The 25174-nt window shown below is 38.9% G+C and overlaps 1 protein-coding gene across 1 annotated transcript in view; it reads right to left on the bottom strand.

The window, feature by feature from the left end:
• The window catches only part of pdia5 (protein disulfide isomerase family A, member 5), a 183710-nt gene that overhangs the window by 59805 nt on the left and 98731 nt on the right, over window positions 1–25174 (bottom strand). The window contains exon 11 of the mRNA XM_030125714.1: window positions 19753–19889. Coding sequence (XP_029981574.1) covers window positions 19753–19889 — 137 coding nt within the window. The remainder of the gene's footprint in view (window positions 1–19752; window positions 19890–25174) is intronic.

Here is a 25174-nt window from a genome sequence, read left to right as displayed (position 1 = left end):
CCTTATTTACACTGATATCTGGCAAATTTAACATGATTTTCTATGAGAGGAAAGTGTGCCTAAAATTGTTAACAACACAGTGTACACTGTACATACAGTTGTGGAAAAAACTATTAGACCACCCGTTGTTTTCTTCAATTTCTTGTTCATTTTAATGCCTGGTACAACTAAAGGTAAATTTGTTTGGACAAATATAATGATAACAAAAATAGCTCATAAGAGTTTAATTTCAGAGCTGATATCTAGCCATTTTCCATGTTTTCTTGATGATAACTAAAATCACTCAAATTCTTACATCAATAACTATGGCATTGCACTGCCAAAAACAGTGCTTTTAGGCATTCCATGTTTTCTTTCTGTCTGTTTTAGTCACATGATACACACAGGAGTTAGTACTTGATTGCATAACCATTGTTTTTGGATGACATTTGATTGTCTAATAATTTTTTCCGTGACTACATACATACACAGGCAAACTTTACAATCAGTAAAATATGGTTCACGTCTGATTTTTCATTAAGAAACTGGGTTTTAATAAGTTGTTTTGGTCCATACCACTCTGATGTGTTTATCTGGAGGTATGGCCATCTGTACATGACTGTTTTTTTCAACAAATCTGTACCAGCACCAAGCAACACAAATAAACTGATGTCTGCTTAATATTGCATGAGCAGCAGCAAGCAGCCAGAAACAAACATATTATTTTTGGATTCACATTGGTTGTTCAAATACATCACACAGTATTTGTCTCACACGCTGTACAAGGTGAACATGCTGTTTGATCAGGGATGAGCAGTGCTCTTCTGTGCATTGTGTTCCAACAGAGCTGCTGTTCATAAACACATGAAACAAACTTGGAATATTTCCAAAGCTGTTAAATTGCCCTTGTCATTGCAGTTCAGGAAGTCCTTTCTTCAATATACAAAGCAGAGCAGACCCAGGCTATAAATCAAGTGTAATATGCCTTATGGAAAAAAAATCTGCTTCTCTTTCAACTGAGTCGCTGTAGTGTGTGATGATGCAGAGTGTGTTGAGGCTGAACTGGGAAACAGAGTGACTAAAAGGACTTTGTTTGACCCTTCAAAGTGATGAGTAAGAGAGAAAACCGAATGTCCGTCCTGTGCTCTGCATTCAGAACAACTGATGCATGAGGTGCATGATCAGAGTGTGTCAGTGTGTGTGTGTGTGTGTGTGTGTTGTACATAACTGAAATATTGCTGATTCAGGCTGAGTGTAGGGGAGAAGAGCTCAGAGACAAGCAACAAACTGACCACACAGAGCTGTATGCTGCACTAACAACCAGGTTTCCTCTGCTCAGAACAAACAATGAAAGATGTAAAGTCTGTGGGTTCAATGCAGCAGGAGCAGAAATGGTCACTCAACAGACGAGACAAGATTACTAACAGATAGTTGGAACAGTATGGATGAACTCTGGTTCTTCTATATTGTTCAGTGTGTGAATTAGCTCAGAAGGTGCAGATTGAAACCAACAAAATATTTCATTATACATTAAAGCAGTGGTTCCCAAACTTTTTTGGGTTGCGACCCCATTTTAACATAGCAAATTTCTGGCGACCCCAGACATTCAAAACGGAGACAATTTTTTGCAAAAATTAATTAGTTTTTGATCATGTAATAGTTTGCTATACTATGTTGCAAATAAGCGTTAACTTTACACACATTAATGTATATTATTATACATTAATGTATATTATTATGGATGGAGGCAGAAAAGCCAGGTGTAGATTACTGCACAAAGTAAGAATTTTATTTTCCTTGGTCAGGATATGTACAGTCAGTCCAGCTTGTATTTACAAGGCTGACAATTAATACTGAACAAACAATAACTCAAACTATGAATTATGAAAGAGCAGCATCTTAAACTGACCACAATGAACATTTGAAAGATAAACAGTACCACAGTGCTTCAGTTTCAGCTTCAGAGTTTGTAATGTCTTTTATGTATTGGGATTGTCTCTCTCAACTCACCATATATTTTTTATTAGGTTTTTTTTCTTTTTACGTTTTCATCAATTACTAGAAATTTCAGGTGACCCCATTTGAATTCCAAGCGACCCCAAGTGGGGTCCCGACCCCAAGGTTTAAAAACACTGCACTGAAGTGTAACTGTACTGGTCATGCATATGACTTTAATTGTGCTTTGAGTATTACTTATAAGCAAGAGAGGTGCAAATTCAGTAAAAAAATAAAATTAAGAAATCGCCATAAATGCACCACACTGGAGCTTTTTATTAAGTGAATTACAAGCAGGGGCAGAACTGATGGGGAACAGCCACTGCCGACCGGATGTGACGTACCATCGTTGATTCCGGGTGATCGAGTGTGAATAAACAAGCAGCAGTCAGTGAGTGAGACTGAGTTAAAGCTCGTGTTTGCGCTTGTTTGTGTAGCCGTAAGCTTTGGACTCCACCATTGTCCTAGAGATGTGACCCAGCACTGGACAATAATGTGTCATCTTAGACTGGTGTCTGCTGCACAGGGTCAGTGACCAGTCCATCACAGCCCAGGTAAATGGACAATACAACGAGTCTGTGTCACTACCGGTGCTGGAACAGCCCATAAAGGAGGAAACATAACACTGACCACGACTGACTGACAGAGCAGTGAAGAGTTTGAAGAGTTACAAAATAATGTAAGTTCAATGACGGAACCGCTTGTATTACACGTGATCTTTTGAAATAGCCAGTAGTAAAAATTCACTACAGGTGCCCTTTAATAAAAACATAATCATGAATAGGGGCCAATGGATCCCAAAACTCACAGTTCTGATCAGATCATGATGCTCAAGTCATGATTTCATCACTTTTTGATCAGACAAAGGGGGAGATAGATAGATAGATAGACAGACAGACAGACAGACAGACAGACAGATACAAACATATTTGCTTTCAAATCTTAAAACCAATATTCAATATATTCACTGTTTAAACAAAAACTTCAATATTAAGTTGTTAAATGAATGATGATTCCTACAATAAGCATTACCATAGATGATACTAAATTGATGATACATTTCACACTTCTGTAAATTTTCTTGGAAAAATATAATTTGGGTGTTCAAAATAAAATACTGACTGTTAAATAACAAGTCTGAAGGTTATTGATCTCACACAAACAAACCTCAAATTTACTTCTGGACTGCACTTTTTGAACCAATGGAATCCGAGAGTAATTATAGTCCATTACACCACTATTAGTGAATGTGATATTACACTTCTGACTTCAGATCCTCAGCCTAAATCTTCCACACTGTGCTTTTAAGTAAGTAGAGGTCTTTGTGCAAAAAGGTAGAAGTTAACTGTGAAACCTAAGTTGTTTTTCAGTCAGAACCATGTAAACTCAGAGCTTAAAATTCAGTCAGGTGAGTCACCAGGTACCTGGTGCTCCCAGTATTCAGGGGTGTTAAACTTACAAGATAAAAAAGTGACTTCAGGGCAAAGCAAATATGGAGGCAGATTGTTGACATCTGCTGGTTGAGTGGGCTATGTTTTTCCCACTGAAAAACAAAAATAATTGGAAAAAACTGCAGTTGAACTCATGGCTGAGTATGGCTTTTACACGTGCAGCATAAGGAAGGTCATGACCAAGTGGGAATAAGGTTTTATTGTTTGTTCCAAAAGGAGCTAGTGTGAGCTACTGCTGCAAGTTGAAGTTACACAACAGATTGATGATGCTGTCCAGTCAACTCATTGTGTTTTGCAGAATTTTAATTGGTCTCCTCATTCAACCCCATAAAACCATTTGTATCATATTTGCTATGCCAGGTTCTGAGACGTCTATCGAATCAACAAGCTCAATACTTTCCTTAAAAACCTGTTGTACTGTATGTGACCCCATACTGGTTTCTGCCCCCTGGTGGATTATCATCCCAGTGCAGCCAGAGGATGGACTTTTTTTGGTTGCCTTTTTCAAAACGGCTATCGTTAAATCGTCCACAGACTTTTTGCAGGAAAGTCTTTGGTAATTTTCAAAAAATGACATTACAAAAGTTACAAAGACATTTATGTTGTTTTTCTTTTTTTTTTTTTTAATAAGTACTTCATGTACAGATGTGCATAGTTACTTGATAACCAATTATTTATAGTATAGTTCAAATGTGTTAAAAACGTGAGTATCAAATTTGATACTGCAGGTGTATAAGGTGTTTTTTTAATGCCCAATGTATCAAATGTGATACAAACATTTACCGTAAACAAAATGATATGGCAAAATGTATTGTTTGGATTTTGTTCAAAGGTCTAATAAACATCTCAGTTCCAAAAAAAATAGAATTTTGTGGCTAGTTTTGATGGGTCAGGTTTTACAGGGTTGACTTGTTTGATATTAATCAGGGAGACTCCCATCCTGTTACTATGATTCATAGTAAGTCTGTACACCCCAGAAGGAAAATATATTGGGTAATCATTTCTGACCAGTTCTGAGTCAGGAATGCCCCAAAGACTGTTATGAAGGGTCAATTGTGGAAAAATGGAATCTACACTAGGGAGAAAAAATACTTGTGGATGGCAGTTCATGTAACTAAATCTTTCATTTAGTCAGAAAATCTGCTTCACACCATGGCCTTTCCAAGGGGGAATGTCTGGGCTCAAAGGTCTAGCATTGCCGCAGGTGGATTAATTCAAGAGTCAATTGAAAATGCAGTGCATCAATGACACCAACGCCAAAGGGCACCTTGTTCAGATCACTAGGAGGCCAACAGCTTTGACCAAACTGCACAGTTTTATACAGTGAGAATCACTGCCTAAAAGAGTGCAGGGCAGAAGCAGCACTAACAATAAGTGGATGTTCCAAGTTCAGATGTTCATAAAATTAAAAGACAGGCAAAGAATCCAAAGTGCTGATCTTTACCTACACCTGTATAGTTGTTTCATAATCCAGGCAATTCTTGTGTCTCTAGGTTTGTTATGATTGATGAGAGTGTTCAAACAACACCCTGATGAGGGAAAACAGTAAAAAGATGCAGCAGCTGCAGTGCAAACACAAACATACAGGGGTCAAGCATAGTCATTTTTGTTCACATCTGCTACAACACAATCCAGTACTAAATCTTCTGCTGTGCTTTCTTCTTCAAACACCACTGGCAGAGAGGGAACTTTTTGCTTTGGACTGGGACATAATCAAGCTCGCTCTGGGAAAGCGAGCATTCAGCTGGAGTTTGTGCCACTGTAAGAAGCTGCACGCAAACAACCCCCACTGAGTGCTGTTCAGAGGACGGTGTGAATAGGCACGCTGAGGAGTGGACAGAAATGCGAGCTGATGGTAGAGGGTGGGAGAACATTAATCTCACTGTGACAGCAGAGCCATTAAGCAACTGCACCGAGGCAGTAAGAGTGGGCATCTGGATGTGAGTGTGAGTGTGTGAGGCAGAAAGATATGAGGAGTAATTGTCTGCAATAAATGTCTGTGTCATTATATGCAATACGTATTTGATATGTGTCGTGTGTGTGCAGAAATCTGTGTACGTATGAGCTGAGATTAAAGGGTTGTGCTGTTTCTCGCCCTTTTGTCTTTGTGTGTCTGGGTGAAGGGTTTATGTCCGCAGGGTGAGTCAAGTGCAGTGCAAGCGTCTGTAAAGCTATGACACCACAAAGTGACAGACAAGACTGGTGGACTTGCTGCACTGTGCAAACAGACAGCTACTCAAACACCTTCTGTACTCAGGGCAGAGCGGAGATGGTGCAAAATATGAATCCTGAAGTATTCACTCAGGCTTTGTTCAGTGATGAACAACACAAATTAAACTGGGAGTTGGGTAGGATTTTTCTTGCCTGCCATCTTACTGACAGTAGAACAATAACATTCACTTCATATTCTATGCTAGTTTCATATTCTTCCATAATTTGGTTACTGCACTGAGGTGTGGGGCCATGTGTACATGACAGGGCTCTGAAGGGAAGCAGATGCCGAAGAAGCTGGAGCCAAAAAGCCCTGGCTGCCAATGACTGAACCTCTCTCTAAAAGAACACTGCCCAAAAAATAATTTGGCAAATATTTAGATGGACTGACTTTTGGATTTATTACTGCATACATTTGCCATGGCATCATTCTGATAAGCTTATGTAATGTCACAACATTTATTTCCGTCCAGAAAAGCAATGAGATTTTTTATTGATGATGGGAGAGTCAAACCACTGAATAAGTCTCCATCACATCCAGTAGTGGCCAAACCATGTGACAAAATGATGACTGCTGCTCCTGTTTAGAGTCTGAGTCTGATGAATCTCGTCTTATTGGAATATGTATTATAAATGTACTTATGTTCAGACCTGATCATTCAGTACATTCAGGTTCAGCTGACCTCATATGAAGGACACCTTACTGAACCTAGACCTGACCAACTGAACCAACCCCAAATCATAACACTGCCCCCACAGGTTTGTACTGTAGACACTAGGCACGATGGGTAATTACTTCATCTGCCTCTCTTCTCCCCTGATGCACCCATGACTCTGAACAGGTTCAACCTGGACTCGTCAGACCACATGACCTTTTTCTCTTTATGCTCTTGCAAATTGAAGCCTTTTTTTCCAATTGCCCTCAGTGGTTTTCTTAAAGGAGTAACATTTAGCTTTTTTAAATGGAATTATGCATTTCAAAACATTTCCCTGTGGTCTACATAAACTGTAAATGCTATGCTTGGGTCTGAATTCTTCAGTAATTAAACTCCACAGGTCCATCTTCAACCCTATTTCTGACTATTGACACCAGAAAGGTCATTTTGAGCACTGGCCGTTTAAATGCACATGTGTGACCCCCCCCCCCCCCCCCCCCCCCCCCCCCCCCCGGTTGTTGGTTGTGCTGCTCTGTCCAATTCAACTAACAACTGAACATTTTTGGTAATCAACTCGAAGTTTGGACATATTTTAAGTATGGACTACAACCACTGCTGCTGATAAACAATTATGGCGTACTCAGAGAAATGTTCATTGGAAGTCTTGACCTTATATGTGCAAATGTCATGACGTAACTAGTTCTAGATGGGTGGCTCCTGGGCTCGTGGGGCTTGGGGACCAGTGCCTTGCTTGCCCCTGGGTGGCCTGCCCCTGGCGGGGGGGTGGGGTGGCGGCTGATGTCCCTGCCCCCCTGGGGCCTGTGGTCAGCTGCTGTGGGGCCTCTGGCTGGGGCCTCCCATCTTCGGGGCGGGCACACTGTCGCCTCTCGGGGGGGCTGGATCCCCCCTCTCTGTGGTGTCTGCTGGTTGACCGGGCCTTAGGGCCCTCTTTGTCGACCCCTGGTCCTTGGAGGGGGTGCAGTTGCATGCCTGTGTTCTTCACCTCAGTCTCTTTGCCTTGTTCACTCTGTCACAGCAGATTAATGTGAACAACTGATGTTGTGTGGATTTGTTACTGGTATTATTTGGGCGAATGTGGTATATGATACTCTGTTCATGCTTTCTTTTATTATATTCATCATTTAATAGGTCTTATGTATTTTATTTTATTTTTTGGTAGTTTTGTTTGTTTGTTTTGTGGTTTTTTTTCTCTGTCTTCTGCCCAGTTTACTCAGTTCTGGTAGTAGTTATTGTTACCATTATAATTATCACCATGGTTGTTAATGTTTGTATTGTTGATACTTTCTTGTGAGGGTCTTCGCCACCTTCTTCTTTCTTGCTCTCTCCCCTACACCCCCACCCCCCCACGTCAGGTCCGGCATCGAAATTTGGTTCAACAAAACTCATAATAAACACAGTAGAATATCAAGGGGAGCTTCATTTACTTTATGAAGTTACCCTTGGCAAAGCACATTTGTTCAGCACCAAAAGGCAGCCAGACTACCATTCCGCTGTTAGGATGCTGGACAAGACAAGTTAAAAAAAAAAAAAAAAGGAATCGAAACAGGTTGTAGAAATCCACTTGATTTTTGCCAAAATGAATATAAAGACAGCTTTGCAGCACCTAGAGGGTTCAAATTCAAACTTTTTGAACTAACAGGGTCCCCAAATGCACAAATAAATGTACCAAAGACTAATAAAAGTGGGTTTAGTAAAATGTGACCCCTTTATGCTAAACAGCTGTTTAGTCCCAATCCCTTGACTTCTCTTCATAGTGTGAGTGTGAAAATGCTCTTACTTTCTAAAGTTAAATATAGTTCTGAGTTCTAAGTTGATTTGTATAATTTGGCAATTATGTGAACTCAGATGATGATTATCCAAGATTTCTTCCTCAAAGATGGTGGTTGACCACTATCCTTCTGGAAATTAAGGAGTGCATTTGACAGTTCTTAACCCAGTTTTAGTACTTTCAGCTTCCTTGATTCCAGCCAGTACTTGGACTCTTCTGAAACAGTTCATCTTTTTCATGACCATGTGATAAGTCTTCTAACTTGGTTGCTAAAAAAATGAGAATCTTCACTGTATCAGTGAGGGTTAAAGAACTTGTTTCCAACATGTTAATCGCTGCAGTAATTATCTAAGGGAAGGCTCTTTGCTTAGTTAAATCAAACTAGTGAATGAACCTTTTATGACAGGGCAGTATACCAAGTCCATTTTTTTCTAGGAATCATTCTTGTCTCATTTGTGTAATTTTTAGGCTCCTTTTTCAGTTGTAGAATGTGTAAATGTGTGGTTGAGTACAGAGTATTGGTCGTTTGTGAATTTATCTTTGTTATGTATACAGTGAAATCAGCAGAATAAACTGAATTGAACTGGAGCACAACGGAGAAGGATAAAATGGATATAGTAACATAGGACAGAAAGTGTGCGCTTTTGCTACAGATGATAATTTTCCTGAAACTTCAAAGCCACATTGTTTCATTTATAAGAGAAAAGTGTTTTCAAAAGGTGAAAATGTTTCCAAAACTATAAAGAGACTGGGTCATTGCGTACAGTCCTGCTGAACTAGACACTCGGTTGTGTTTTCATTCATTTGTGTAAATGTAAAAAAAAAATAAATGTGACTTATGCAACTGCACTGAGGTGTTTGGAAGTTTGGGAGAAGTGGATGCAAACAAGCTGAGTGTGTTGATCCAAATAAACAATGTTTCAGTCGACAAGTGAGACGGGAAGGAATGCAATGAACAGCTGATAAAAGTAAACAAAGGTCACGACTAGTCTGATTCTTATAGATCTTTGGACTGATTTGGCAGATCAGATCTATCATATTACCCTGTTCCTGTATCTACTTTCTCACCCGTCACACACACACACATCTACCGAAACAGATACAGGAAGCATGCTTTAGATCAAAGGTGATAAAGATACGGCCCGTGGGATGAATTTTTGAAATGCAAAAATTACACTGAAGATATTAACAATCAGGGGTGTCAAAATCTTTTTAGTTCAGGTTCCACATACAGACCAATATGATCTTAAGTGGGTCAGACCAGTAAAATACTATCAGAATAACTTATAAATAATGACAACTTCAAATTTTCTCTTTGTTTTAGTGTAAAAAAGTTAAAAATCCATAAAAATGTTGATATTTGCCAAGTAACCTTACACACAAAATATGAATAATCTGAAATGTCTTAAGAGAAGTAAGTGCGATTTTAACAATATTCTGCCTCAGTTTATCATTTACACATGTACATTAGGGCTGCAACTAATGCTAATTTTAACAATCGATTAATCTGTCAATTATTTAAATAACTGATTGATTCATCGGATAAACACAAGACTCAATTCTCAAAGATCGGTATTTAACCCAAAGCAATATAGGCTGCAGACAAGTCACTAATTATTACATGCCCGCAATGGCTTCGGGTATAGTTAGCAAGCACTAGCCTGTTACCTGGACTTGTTATGGCTAGAAACTAGTAAGATATAGTCTTCAACCAGTTCAGGTTATAGGCTATCAAACTAGCACTGTATGTATTAGTTCCAGTCAATGATAGGTAACGTTAGTCTGGTGGCCTGATAAACAGAGATGAATGAAAATGTTGTAATTATGATGATAGTGTCTAACTAGCTAGCGGGCTAAAGCAATTACAACACGTTGGCTATCTTAAGCTATTTAAATGTATATAAACGTAGTGCGCCGTGGCATTTTGACAATTTTTTTATCCATATTCAAGTTTTGTTATATAAACGGCGCACTATGTTTTGGGCAAACAGGGCTGATGTGGCCACCACAAACATAAAGCAAACTTAGCTTTAATTATCTAGCCCCGGCTTCTGAGGCCTCAGTCAATGCTTTGTGTCTGTTAAACCACACAGTGTGCGGGCAAGCCTCAATACTAATGTGCTCAAGACCCAAAGAACTGAATTAGTTGCCAACTCATTTAAGAATCAATTTGGATTAATTTAATCGATTCGTTGTTGCAGCACTAATGTACATTATAACATAGAGATCACAGTGGATCTACAAAGTCACAAAATATTTATTCACAGGCAGAATATTGGTAAAATGTTTAGTGTCTTTGTCTGTGATCTGTAAGTTATAATGCATGTGTCAATGATAAACTGAGACAGAACATTGTTAAAATTGCACTTAATTTTCTTCAGAAATTTCAGGTTGTTCATGTTATTCACATTTTTAAGGAAACTTTGTGATATAAACATTCTTATACTGTCATTTTTGTTTTTTCACTGTTATTATTTTACTAGTTCAGCCTACTTTAGATCATATTGGGCTGAATGTGGAACCTGAACTAAAATGAGTCTGAGAGACCTGCTTTAGGTGATACATTTTGGTTTCAGGTTTGTTTGTTTTGTTTCTGAATCTAGCAGTACTGTGTTGTGGTTATGTGTGATGTGCTTTTACATGCTTTACTCATTTCTCGTGTCTCCATCCTTGAATCCTTTCCTCATCTCCATCGTCCCTCTCACTCAAGGTGAGATGAAATGAGGATGCAAAGAGAAAGGAGTGGAGGCAGTGACCTTTCACAAAATGAGACATCCATGCCTCGCAGCTGTCATTTTAAATAAAAGTCAGCTAAATATGATGCATAACACAGCTGAGTTGTCTGTGCTTTCTATTCTCACAGTGGACTGCAGTATTTTATGATCTCTGTCAGATAAACAATGTTCATGAAAATATTAAGCATGTTATCATTTGTAATTCAACGGATACACACGTTAGATCCCATGTTTGAGTTAACTGATTCAACTTATTAAATTTAAATCTCATTAGTAAAGCCCTATTCCTGTCATTGCCTACACACAAGGTTCCTACAAGTTGTTGCCCAAAAGAAACCAAATCAAGAGGAAAAAAATGCAAGTTTATTAACTAATTCTGATCAAATATGTATAGTATAATATAGGAAAATGTATCAATCAATCAATCAAATTTTATTTATATAGCGCCAAATCATAACAAAAGTTATCTCATCACACTTAATAGAACTGGTCGAAACCAGACTCTCAAGCCAAAACGTACCATGGCTGTGCAGAACTGTTGTTATTCCTCTTCCATTTATTTGCTGTTAAAGGCTTTTTTCCTTCCTCATATCAAGGGTCTGATGATAGAAAAATTTGTGATTTGTGATTTTAAGAACTATGCAAAGGAGAACTTTAATTTTAATATTTTTGCAGGGTTGTAAACGAGCTACATATTTATTTGTCTTTATTAAGTGACAACAAGAAAACACAGGAAATCTGTGTGCATTGTTAAAGCAGAATGAAACAGCTTCTACAGACCAAAGCCAGCGCCGAGAGTGACCTCTGCTCCCCTGAAAGAAAATAAATGAAAACAATAAGAAATGTCTGGCATGTGTTGAATTAATACACCAGAAAATGAGGCCAGTTCAAAGAGTTCAAGTTCTGAAAAATTAGTTTAACACTTTTCCTGTAGAATCTGGTTGTGTCTTGATACAGTGAAATGTGCATACGTGTTCATTTAAATCTGAATTTACATAAATATTTTTTTCACTTTATAATTTATGTTTCACAAGTGTGTATTTCTGTTTTCTGTCTTTCCTGCACTTTATTTTTGTATTTTCTGCTGTCACCCACAGTGGGATCCATAAAATCTTATCTTCTCTTATTCAATTCAATTTTATTTGTAGAGCCCAATATGACAACAAGGTTGCCTCACAGGGCTTTACAGAATGTGTTGAATATGAAAATTAGCAAAAGTCAAATAATTACTCAGTTAAACAGTTGATGAAGCAAATGAATCAATGTCCTAGGCATCCCCCATCCTTAGACCCTCTTTCTCAGCAAGGAAAAACTCCAAAAAACCCAGTGGGAAAAAGAGAAACCTCAGGGAGAACCACAGTGAAGGAGAGATCCACTCCCATGGACGGCCAGGCTGTAGATGCACCAGGACTGACGGACATCAATTTGATGATGTAATTCCAGTCTGTATGGATGCAGTAGGGTGGGGGCACATGCAAACAGCTGGGGGGGTCCATCTAGTTAGACCTGATTTTACCTTACCTTATTGCAGCCTTACTAAAATGATAAAACTAATGGTGGGCTGAGAGTATAAAAAAATAGACTTGACCAAACCCCATTTGCACCAAAACAATTTGGGGGGGGCTGATGCCAGTAGAGTGGTGTCTCCTCTCTTGTGCCTTAGCAGAAAACTCTGCACGACTTTGATTGTATTTGGAAAAGTCTGAGAAACCGATCACAGTAATTATTCTATCTTTTGGAGCAAAACAGCAGAAACACGAAGCTCATGTTATTAAGTCATCCAAAAGGAATGTACGCGTGCATGTGTTTGGCAACACATTTTACAAATGACATAATGATACGTGCTGAATTGCAACAAAAGCAGACCAGAATCAACTTTTTTCTTCCTCTTTTGTTGCCGGATACCCCTCAGACGATGGCTCTCACCTCTGTGCTGCCTGACAGAGACGGGTGCTGGTTTTTATTCATAGTGAGAGTCAGTCTGAATGCAAAATGATAAAAAGGGGGAGATGAGCAAATGAATATGAGTTCTGTCTCTGTTATGCATACACAGATCGATTTCTGATGTTTTTTTATCTGTTCATGTCTCCTCATTTACACACTGGAGTGACTTTTTGATCAACATCTGGACTCATCTGAGAGTGTGAGTGTAGAGTTGGGCGTCTTGCATAACATTTGTTTTTACATTCCAATCAGACTGACCTGATAGAAAAGAATTATGTCATTTGGCTTTTTCTGCTCAGTAGAGAAATCTGACTCTTTTTTTTTTGTCGGTGCAAACTGGCAGAAGTCGGCTTTAAATGACACATTTACTGCAAAAATATTTTTCACTTTTAGACAGTAAATAATAAATCAGGTCTCACTGCAGTGTGTGTGTGTGTGTGTGTGTGTGTGCGTGTGTGTGTGTGTGTGTAAAGGATGTTGTTTTAATCATTTCAACATTTGGAGAGTGTGTTTACCCCCAAGGCTGAGCACAGGGCTTCCAGCTACTTGCAGGTATGGAAGCGCTGCAGTAAAGTGTGTGATGAAATTTTTAAACCAATGAATCATCATTATGGTAAAAACTACAGATGTGCAACCAGTTTCTTTTCTGTTTAATTTATAGAAAGAAAAGACAGGGTTGAGTGGATGGGATAGAGAGAGGATGGAGGATGACAAGGAGATGTCGACAAGCATAAAGAGGTAGCTGAATAAATAAATAAAAGGTCCAGGAATGGCTAAGCTGTTGGACTCAAAATGTGTTTCTAAATGGGGTGAATCTATTTGCATGATTTTACAGCTATGGGTTGCATTTATCAACATGTAAATCTCCTTGGATGGCTCCCTCACACATAGATTCACAGTGGGGCCGGACCAAAGCAAGGCAATCTGTAACCCGAGGGGAAAAAAAAAAAATCTAACCCACTGACAAAATCTGGCATGTTTACAAAGCTCTGCGTAACAACGGTAGTATGGTGTGTGAATAAATATGACAAGCAGGCTTATGTGAACCATATGGCAACAATGGAGAACTCTGTTGTTGTGTGGATGAGCTCTGTGTGCTAAGTGTGCGTGAGGAAGACAAAAAGCTTTGGTTTGTTTTTCATTTTCAGCTGAACTCGTCTCCAGCTGACTGTTAACGCTGAAGTAGAGATGTTATTTGTGTGGCTAACGAACAGTTCTACCCGAGAGAATCTGCAGAAGAATGTTTTACACAGCGGGAAGGAATGTGAAGCTGCACTGTCACGCTGCTGCATATTTCCTACCATATGAACAACTTTCTCACTTATGAATATTTGAAACCATCATAAACAAGAAGTGGTTAAAGGAAGAGGTTCCTGCTAAATGTTCAACAAAGACGCAAATGCAGTAATTAGCCGTAGATTACATCAGTGGAAAATATGGACCATGCTCACTTGCTCATCACTACTGCACTCAACATGGATTCATCTACAAAAAATAGGACCAATGTCTCTGTGTCTCATCGGCATGTACCATCAAGAATCAATAAGAACTTGAATTTGCGAGGTTGTCAGGTTCTGACGCTATGTTAGAGTATGTGGTCTTGATGCAGGAGATCAATCTCCCAATAGAAGTGGGTGGTACTTTCACTGAAGGAGGACTCAACTAATTACATGAAAGTCCAAATATGACTTCCTATCAGTGCTCAATAGTAACTATATTGATATCTCTAACCATTTCCATGTTATAAACCATCAAAATGTTGCCTTTTGTAAGTAAAGGCGAATTTTTCGTCAAATATTCAAAAAATCAAAATTTCTCAAAACTGTGAGCAGACTTTGTAGACATTGTCCCAAGGAAGCTACATATACTGGATTAAATTTCTATAGCGCTTTTGTAGGCACCCAAAGTGCTTTACATTATTGACCCATTATTCATTCATTCTCACTCATTCTTTCATTCATTCATTCTTTAACACCACTCTGGTGGTGTTAAACTACATTTGTATCCACAGCTGCTCTGGGGCAGGCTGACAGAAGCGTGGCTGCCAAATCACGCATGCGGCCCCTCCAACCGCCACCAAACATTCATACGCGTTCATACATCAGTGTGAGTGACACTGAAGGCAAGGTGGGTGAAGTGCCCAAGGACACAACAGACCAATCAGGACAGAGCGGGATTCAAACCGCCAACTCTTCGGTAATTGGATGATCCGCTCTACCTCCTGAGCCATTTAAAATTTTAAATTAATCTAACGAGTATTTTCAAAGAGGAAGATTGTTGAAATCTACACATTGATGACCTCGAGTTTCACCCTTCAAGGTTACTCAAGGTCAAAGGTCATGAACCCAAACAAAGTCCATATAGGACTTCCTATCAGTGCTCTGCAGTAACTATATTGATATCTGTAGCCATTTCCATGCTATTAACCATCAGAATATGAACCATTATAAATTAAGGCACGTTTCATATTTTAAAACATTCGTCAGAAATTCAAAAATCCAAATTTCTCAAAATTGTGAACAGACTTTGTAGACAATAAAGATACAATTTGAAATGAATCCTACCAGTAGTTTTGTCACTGAAGATATTTGAAGGAATTGCTAACGAAGACGAAGATGATGAAGATGATGCCTGCACAATAGCGCATGGCCTATTGGCTGGTGAGTTAATGAAAATAGTGGCCCAAGAAAATAAAAAGTCCTCAAATGTACTTTTAACAGTCATTTGGGTTCAGTTTTATAAATAGTTATAGTTTGGAAATCATATTAGACAACTGTGTTTTTTTTTTTTTCAGGGTGAGTAAAACTAATTTTTAGAAATCAGTATCTGGAACCAATACACTTGCAGGTAAAAATACATATTGAACACATTTTTCATCTCATCAACATTATCTTCCAGCAGAAAGCACAGGGAGCTCCCGGACAATATATAAATTCATAAACTAAAGACGGCACAAAGAAAAAAACTTAAATTTGTGGAAGTCTTAATTAGTTGTCCCACTTCGGCAGCACCAGACTGTGGTACAGAGAGCCCAGTTGTTCATTGTGTACTGCTGCAAGAAAGTAACTCCAATGAAGCAAAGAAGCCTCGTTTATGGGAAACCAGTCTTATTGTTTTCTGAAAAACAAAAATAACCTTTTCAAACATGTTTTTCATTTGAAAAGTAAGCTCACTGTGTCTTAATATGATATTCCAACTAATATTGAGCAGATTTAACCAGTACTAAAACCCTGGTTTGCATAATATCATAGCGGAGGGCAGATCCACTTACACAACTTCTCCATTTCACAAAATCTTGAATAAGTGATTTTGCTGCTTGTAATGAGAATAACGACAAAATATTTTGTGTTCTTAAATGCATCTTCAAATTCAGCAGAACTGTTCACTAGGACTTGAGGATATTCTGATTAGATATTGGTATCCAAAGGTCAAAGGTCAATCTCACTGTGACCTCACAAAACACAAGAATTCATACACCAATTATGGTAAAATTTCACACAAGAGGATAAAATGACAATCCAATACCATCTTACATCTGTGAGGTCAAAGGTTAACTTCACTCGGACATCATAATGTTGTGCAAAAACATATTTCTATCTATTGTGTAACTGTTCTTGCAGACAGATGGTGTTGATTTTATACTTGTGTTTGACATCCTTATTTTGTATGAATGCTTTTTTCTTTTATTTATCAAACTATCCTTCTACCAGGGATTGTGAAAAAACTACAGATCATGACACTACAATAATAAGCATAACACTAAACCTGCAGTGGCAGCATTTTATTACTATCCACTACGGATGTAAACAATAAATTGACAATCAATTAATTGTCACTAAAAATTTACTTGATTAAATTACAATAATTGTTGGTTAATTGCCCTTTTCCACGGCGGTATTTGTGGTGTTGACAGTAGGGGGTGCCACTGCCTAAACTAGGCCTCATTACTGAGGTTGATTATTGGGGGAGTCACCCTGTCCACCTGTCCCACACCTGTCCAAAGGCTGCTGACTTGTCTGTGCTGTGACGCCATGACCGGGATAGCCGGTCATCAAACTAGATCGTGGCGTTGATAAGTTCTAATTGCTTCAGGGACATGGTGGAGCCAAACACAGACCGGCCCGTCTGTTTGTCCCACATGCTGCAGGTTGCCTATTTGTGGGAGCGGTACATGAGGAGGAGGAGGAGGCCCAAATATGCGCACATATGCGGGGTCAGTATTATATAGAATTTATTTAGTTCTACTCCATAAATGACATTGCCTGTGCTGTATCCCTAATGGTACAATAAATCAATCATTAAAGGTGGGGTCTGAGATGTTTTTCTGGTGCATTTTTTATTATATTCCTTAAAATCCCCTTCACACCCCGATTACAACTAATTAATTAAATGCTCTAACACAAAAATTAAAAAAAATCAGTCACCTGTGGAACGGGTAGGACTGAAAAAACACCATCCAATCATTTTGAGCGCCCACTTGAAATGATTGAACGATGATATGTCTATCAACCTCAACTGCCATTCACCCCTCCCCCCTTCCCCCCTCTGCGCGTATCCCTCTTTGCGTTCCCAGAGCTTTATACATGAAGCGTAGCCAGAACCTGGCTATATTAGTTATATTAGGATGGAAAGTTCACCTGCAAACTGTTTTGTCACTAACATAAACCACTAGGAAATGTAACATTAGTCACATAGGTCTGAACTGGGACTGTTCTGGAAGAGTGGGGGTGTTAGAAGAAACCGAACAGGGATACGCGAGCCGGAGGCTCAGCCGGGGCCATAGTCGGGGTAGGAGCCCGAGGCATACGGGACCGGAGCAGGGGACGGAGCCTCAGCTGGTGTCAGAGACGGTTCAGTGGACCGGCCCGGACCGTAGACGGCATCAGAGCCCAACCCGGGTACAGAGCACAGCAGAGCCAGCGAATTGTTGCTGTGCAGTGCTCGTGAACCCTTGGGAGCAAGCAATGCGCGTGCCACCACTCTGGAGGCGTGGCTTCAGAGGGACGTCTGAAGAAAGGGGTTTGGACTTTTGAATTGAGTATTTTCAAAATGTAGCTTGCTCGAACCGTTTTTCCAAGATCTCAGACCCCACCTTTAAGGAATATGACATGCTTTTTTCATAGTGGATAGTACAGATGCAAATTGTTGATTTATTCATTGATCATTAGTTGGTTGACCTTGTCAGTTGATTAACGATTAATTGATACGTGGTGATTTTCCTGTGAACCTGATTTTTTTTTTTTTTACGAAAGGGTCTATAAGAATAAAAACTAAATATTGTTTATATACTTCATACTACTTTTCTAGTTTTAAGGCCTATTGTCTTTTTATGACCTTTTATTCTACTTTTAAGACATTTCGCCAAGTAAAATGGTCTTATGCTATTAATAGATACACTCTTTGCTCACTACAAGACTCTTTGGTTACACTTCAGATGTTCTTTAAAGTAAGGTGTTTTATCTAAGGGGAGTGCAGACAGAAAGAAGTGTCTGCATCACAGTCAAAAGAGCACATACTGTATATTAAATGTCTTTATTAATTAATTTAATAAAAACAGTCTATCTCTAATATTTAAACCTACATTTATAAATGATTATGTCTTCAGCAGGATTTAATGGCTAATAATAGGCAATAGATGAGAATAAAATTCAATATCATAGGCTTATTCCATAATTTGGTTAGTATGAAGGGCAGAAAGAGGCACCATCTATTTCCCTACAATAGTGTTTAAGGACTGCAACTCCAGACTATACATTATTGATCAATGTGCCAACTGTTTTCCTGACGAAAGGACTCGATCCAAAAAATAGTGAAGAAAAGGTGTTAATATCCCACAGTGACCGCTCCATGCTGGTGATTTTTGCCAGCCAACACTCCAAATCTCAGAGACATTTTATTGACTGTGACACAAGAAAACAAAGCAGCATACAATTCAATTTGTGAAGCTGCATGAAGGCATTTTTGCATTAGAAAAAAAAACCAACATTATTGTTGGAGCTTTATAATTACCATGAGGGATTACCTGGGGTTTTCTCATGGAGTTTATAGAATACTGCTCACAAAAAAAACACCATGACAGTTTCAATTTGGACTCAGGAAACTCTTGATAACAAGACAAAAAATAAGACCAATTTCCCTGTATCTCACTGGCATGTTCTATAAAGAACCAATAACAAGTTGAATTTGTGAGGTTGTCAGGTTCTGCTGCTATGTTAGTCATGTGGTCTTGATGCAGATCAATCTGCCAATAGAAGTGGGTGGTACTTTCACTGGAGAACTCAACTAATTAAATGAAAGTCCATATACTGTTTCCTATCAGTGCTCAGTAGGAACTATATTGAGATCTGTAACCATTTCCATGTTATAAACCATCAAAACATGGACCTTTATAAGTTAAGAAAAATTTGAAATACTTCAAAAATTTGTTGAAAATCAAAATTTTTCAAAACTGTAACCAAACTTTGTAGATATTGTCCCAAGAAAGCTACATAAAAAACTGAAATGAATCCAACCAGTAGTTTCAGAGAAGATTGTTGTTGTTCAGTGGTGACCTTGAGTTTGACCTTTCAAGGTCACTCAAGGTCAAAGCTCATAGACCAAAATGAAAGTCCATATATGGCTTCCTATCAGTGCTAAGTAGTAATTATATTGATATCTGTAATCATTTCCATTTCCATGTTATAAACCATCAAAATATGGACCATTATAAGTAAAGGCCAATTTCAAATAATTGAAAAATTCATCAAAAATTCAAATTTTTCAAAACTGTGGACATTGTGTAAGCTACATATGAAATTTGAAAGGAGTCCGACCTGTAGTTTTGTGACAGAAGATGTTTTGCTAACAGTGCAGATGAAGACAAGGCGAGGCACAGCGCCTTCACTCCAGCGCCTTCACTCCAGCGCCTTCACTCCAGCTCATGGCCTATTGACTGTTAAGCTAAAAATCATTAGCTGCAGCCCTAAACTTCCCCAACTGGCTTTCTTACTCACAGGGGGCATAGAACATGACCAGGGCGGCGGGGTGTTCTTCCAGAAAGCTGTCGAAGGTCTCGTCTGTCAGGTGAAAAACCGGCGAGTCTGTCTCCGACCACGGCACCTCAGGGGTCTTCGGCTGGGGGGGCTGTGGACTGAAACAGGAAACAGACGGTACAGAGAGAGAGAGAAAAAAAAAAGAGAGAGAGAGAGAGAGAGCAACAGAGGTGAGGGCCTTTATAAAGCAGATATATTCAAGCTGTCAGTAATCTGTATGAAGCCAAAATCAGACACAGCTGTAGACCACACTCCACCCAACATGTCATATACACAAAAACACACATACACACATCTGGATCCAAGAAGCCCCACCTTATTGAAAGAGCACAATGCCGAGAATGTGTGGACATGGATATAAACAAGTGTACACAAGAGTCATTTACAAAGGAACACACATGGCAATTGTCTCTCATCTGCATCCTCAGATCTGAGCTGATATGCTGTGACTAAATGTGGACATAGAGTTTCTAAAAATCTGTTCCATTGTGTAGCTGCATTGTGAAGAAAAGAACTGCTGCATCTCGTCAACACTGGCATCTGTTCAGCGTACATCTGTGGATAAGAGTTCATCAGGGACTGGAGCTAAGCTAAAAGTCTTTATCGGATGACATGCTTGGTTGCTCCTCTGCAACGTGAGGAGCACATCCCAGGCAATACCGGACTACTTGTGCTCTCTGTATTATTCTTTTAAAGGGGTCATATTTTGCTAAACCCACTTTTATTAGTCTTTGGTACATTTATTTGTGTATTTGGACCCTAATAGTTCATAAAGACTAAATTTGAACCCTCCAGGAGCTGCAAAGCTATCTTTATATTCATTCCTGCAAAAATCAAGTGGATTTCTACAACCCGTTTTAATTCTTCCTTAATTTCTTATGTTTTATAACTAGTTACGTCACAACATTTGAACATATAAGGGCAAGACTCACTTCTTCAACAACCAAGTTAGAAGACTTATCACATGGTCATGAAAAAGATGAACTGTTTCAGAAAAGTCCAAGTATTGGCCTGCATCAAGGAAGCTGAAAGTACTAAAACTGAGTTAAGAACTGTCAAATGCATTTATTAATATCTCGAAGGATAGTGGTCAACCACCATCTCTGAAGAAGAAGTGTTGGATAATCATCATCTGAGTTTACATAATCGCCAAATCATAAAAATCAACTTAGAACTCAGAACTATATTTAGCTTTAGAAAGTAAAAGCATTTTCACACTCACACTATGAAGAGAAGTCAAGGGATTGGGACTACACAGCTGTTGTGCCATAAAGGGGTCACATTTTGCTAAACCCACTTTTATTAGTCTTTGATACATTTATTTGTGTATGTGGGGACCCTGTTAGTTCCAAAAGTTTGAATTTGAACCCTCCACATGCTGCAAGCTATCTTTATATTCATTTTGGCAAGAATTGAGTGGATTTCTACAACCCGTTTTGATTTCTTCTTAATTTGTTACATCTATAACTAGTTACGTCATGACATTTGTACATATAAGGTCAAGACTTCAGATCAACATTTCTCAGGGTACGACATGATTGTTAATCAGCAGCAGCAGTTATAGTAAAAACTCAAAATATGTCCAAACTTCGAGTCGATTACCTAAAATGTTCAGTTGTTGGTTAAACAGGACAGAAAGCACAGTCCACAGCCTGGAGGGGGTGGGGCATGAAAACAACCTTTCGGGTGTCATTAGTCAGAAATAGGGTTGAAAAAGGACCTGTGGAGTTGAATTAATGAAGAATTCAGACCCAAGCATAGAATTTAAAGTTTATGAAGACCACAGGGAAATGTTTTAAAAGTATAATTACATTTAAAAAAAAAAAAAAAAAAAAAAAGCAAAATATCACTCCTCTAATGCTAGGGTCAAACTGCACAATATTTTGTCTGTAATGACTGTCACTAAGTGAGATACGGAGACTACAAAGCCTTAAATTCTTGCTGTGTTGTGGTCGAGTGCTAGGACCAACTCCACAATGCTGCCAATGTGTGAAGTAATAAAACACGGCATCTGTCTCCGTTTGTGTTATTATTGTTTTATAGCTCTCATCAGTACGGTCACAGATCATAACCCTCACCTAAATGGCATTTGAAGTTTAGCACAAGGTTGATGTTTTGGTTCAATGTTGAATATATTCAGTCTGGTTAGTTTTATGTTCCCTCTGCAGTTTTAGGAGTTCATGTCATATGCCTTTCTGCTGTCATCATTTATCTGTACCTGTATTTGCTTCAGAAATAGTATGTATCTGACATCGGCATGTTGTTAATTTGGCTCTTTCTCAACTCCTATCTTTCTTATATTTGTTTTCTATATTTATTACTGACAATATCAATCAATCAATCAAATTTTACTTATATGGTGCCAAATGACAGCTACAAATGACAGCTACAACACTCACCAGTGCGACCTTTAAAGTTGAATGGCCCTCTCTGTCCAACAGGTGTGATAGACATTGGATTTTATTTGTTTTTAAAGCACTCAGCGGTCTTTTAACATCTTCTATTAATTTTTTAGTATCTTTTAATGCAAGTCAATATCACCCTCGCTCCAAAGACTGGGTCACACTGCAGATTCCTTCAGTGCGTACTGAATTAGGAAAGTCCAGTTTTCTTACTGTGCACCTGAAACCTGGAACTCTCTCCAAAACCATCTGAAACTTACCACACTTTTATCATTAGGACAATTTAAATCCTTAATCACTTCTTATTTTACCTCCAGCTGCTCCTGTTTTTAAGTAGAGTTCCCTGTTCTTAATTTGTCTTTGTTACTTTTACTTTTCGGTATTTCTGATATGTCCATTGGATGTTTCAAATGTCTTGTTCTGTCTCTGCCATATTGTAAATGTGGCTGCGCCCTCAATATATCTCCGAGTTTAAATAAAGGCTATGATGATGATGGTGAAATCATAACAAAAGTTATCTCATGACACTTAGAGATGGTCGAAACCAGACTCTCAAGCCAATTTACAAAAACCCAGCAGAATCCTCCAGGAGCAAATACCTGTGACTGGTGACAGTGGTGAAGAGAAAACTTCCTTTTAACAGGCTGAAACCTCGAGCAGACTATTGTCCAACGAAACCTGGAGTGGACAACAGGCTTGAGTAACCTCCTGTAACTGGCCTGATGTATCCAAAAAGTAAATGAACTCTAACTGAAGCTTTGCATAAATTCATGCAGGACATGGTAGTCATGTACTCAGGTGTGACCAGCTGACGGTCAGCTGATCCCAGAAGTCATCCAATCCCAGCTCACTCTAAATCATCAGTTGTATTTTAGTGATGATCCAATCCCGATCCGATCTACAGATCAGTATCGGTGGCCGATCTGGCATTTTTTAGAAGATAGAATCGGATCGGATCAGATTTAGTCACAAGATCGGTCCGATCAGGACCTGGTTCTGGGGCGGGGGTAAACACACGTCATGCTCCCTCAAATTACAGTTTCTGAAGGTAGTGAAAAGCTGCACAACACCGGGAAGCTTAGAGGAACTAGTAAAGCATCTATAAGTTTCACTTTCACTCTGCGCATACTCATTATGAGGTCCGGTTGTCATGCACGAGTCGGGTTTTTTTCAACCCGCAGGGCTTTTGTGGAATTATCTGACCCGACCCAAGCTGCCCCGCCCCAACCCGACCAGCATCACATCACTAGTGCATGGCACCGAACGCACCCCCATATAATACCTGGACGTACCTGTCCATACATGTGCTACAACAGTGGCAAACATAGGGTTCTAATTTGTCCCACAGTATGAATTTGGAAAGTGCAAAACTTATGCTAAAGTTATTAAGAGTCAAAGGTGTCATACTTGTTTTAGTTCAGGTTCCACATTCAGCCCAATTGTGTTCTACAGTAAAATAATAGCATAATAACTTATAAATACTGACTCCAAATTTAAAATTTCAACAAAATTTCATTGTAAAATGTCTGTATCGGATCGGCATTGGACCGGTATCAGCAAAACTAATCCCAAAAAAAATCGGATAGGGTCGGAAGAAAAAAAAAAATCTACATTGGGACATCAGTAGTCTATTTATTCTCAGATCCTTGCAGAGTAATTCCTGCTCTCAGCACAACCAGCACATCATCCAGCCGTCTGTCTGCATGTGCAAAAACTTTGGCATGGACTGAAGGGTGAGGATTTTCAAGTACACGCATGTCATCATTATTAGAACTCTTAAAATAAGTTGCTTGTAAATACAATCAGTCGAAGGTGTGGTTTGCATGACCAGGATGGTACCACCTCTGCCTCACTGTCAGCCAGTTAAAACCCTGTGGAGCACTGGTTATGGTCCAGTATGACACATTACTTATGATAGAGTGGTTGTTGCTCCTGACATTCTTTTTTTTTTTTTTTTAATGAGCCAACACCCTACATCAGGAAGACTGTGCTGTATTTGGGCAGATATTGTGTAGTAAAAACGAGTAGAGTCCAGCAGTCAAGCTGAGCTGGGATTTTGATATGGTGGTGAAATCATAAATATTTAATTGCGCAGTTTTTAATTTCTCTGGGTCTCTCAATCACAACAGTGATAAAAGTAGTAAACAGTGGCACTTAGTCGAGCTGTTTTACCACCATTACCTGTGAAAAGCTGACATGATTCAGGCAGAAATCATCTTTACACACGAGCTAATGCATGTATATGCTATGGCATTCATTAAATCAAATGAAGGTCATACTGCAGACTGAGGACCGCTGCTTGTATTATGTAACTTAATGCTGAATGCATCTCTGTATGCCCACTTATTCATTATATTTATTTTATTATTATTACTATTATTTATCTTCTTGGTTACCTTATTGTGCCACCACTCTACCAATCATGTGGACCATGCTTTATGTGCCAGTGAGTTCTTGACATGTTGTACTCCTGTCTGTTGTCTTCTGCTTTAGGCCATTGTTATTGCTGTTGTTGTTGGTGTGTTCTTCTTGCCCCGTTGGGGACTAATAAAGTTGTCTGTATCTTTAAATGAAGGTTGGTGCTGCATTTCTCTTAAGTTGAACATATTACAGTAAACAGAGCTGCATGCAAACAGGAATTGAATATTTGGAGTGTGTAAAAGTAGTCATAAAGCAGATGTCAGGAGTACAGCCTGACATGAGAGACCATCAGTTTCAGACCTCGCTGCTTTTATTGGTGAAAAACACAAAAAGAGCAGCTGTATTCGTCCTGATGGGAGTAGAATATCCTGTCAGAGCAAACACCAAAGGGCAGTGATGTACTCAAGTGAAAAAAGGTGAAGCAAGAGATACTGCATGGGGAATAAAAAAAACTGAGCCTGCTGAAGCTGAACGTAAGAGAAACTTCATCAGAACTTGGGAGGTGAAGTCGGGATGATAAACGGTGAAAAATCAGAGGCAGATAATGGCAAAAAAAGAAG

The sequence above is a fragment of the Sphaeramia orbicularis genome, chromosome 21 (assembly GCF_902148855.1).
Source record: "Sphaeramia orbicularis chromosome 21, fSphaOr1.1, whole genome shotgun sequence".
Taxonomy (NCBI): Eukaryota; Metazoa; Chordata; class Actinopteri; order Kurtiformes; family Apogonidae; genus Sphaeramia; species Sphaeramia orbicularis.
This window is presented reverse-complemented; position numbering and strand designations above follow the sequence as displayed.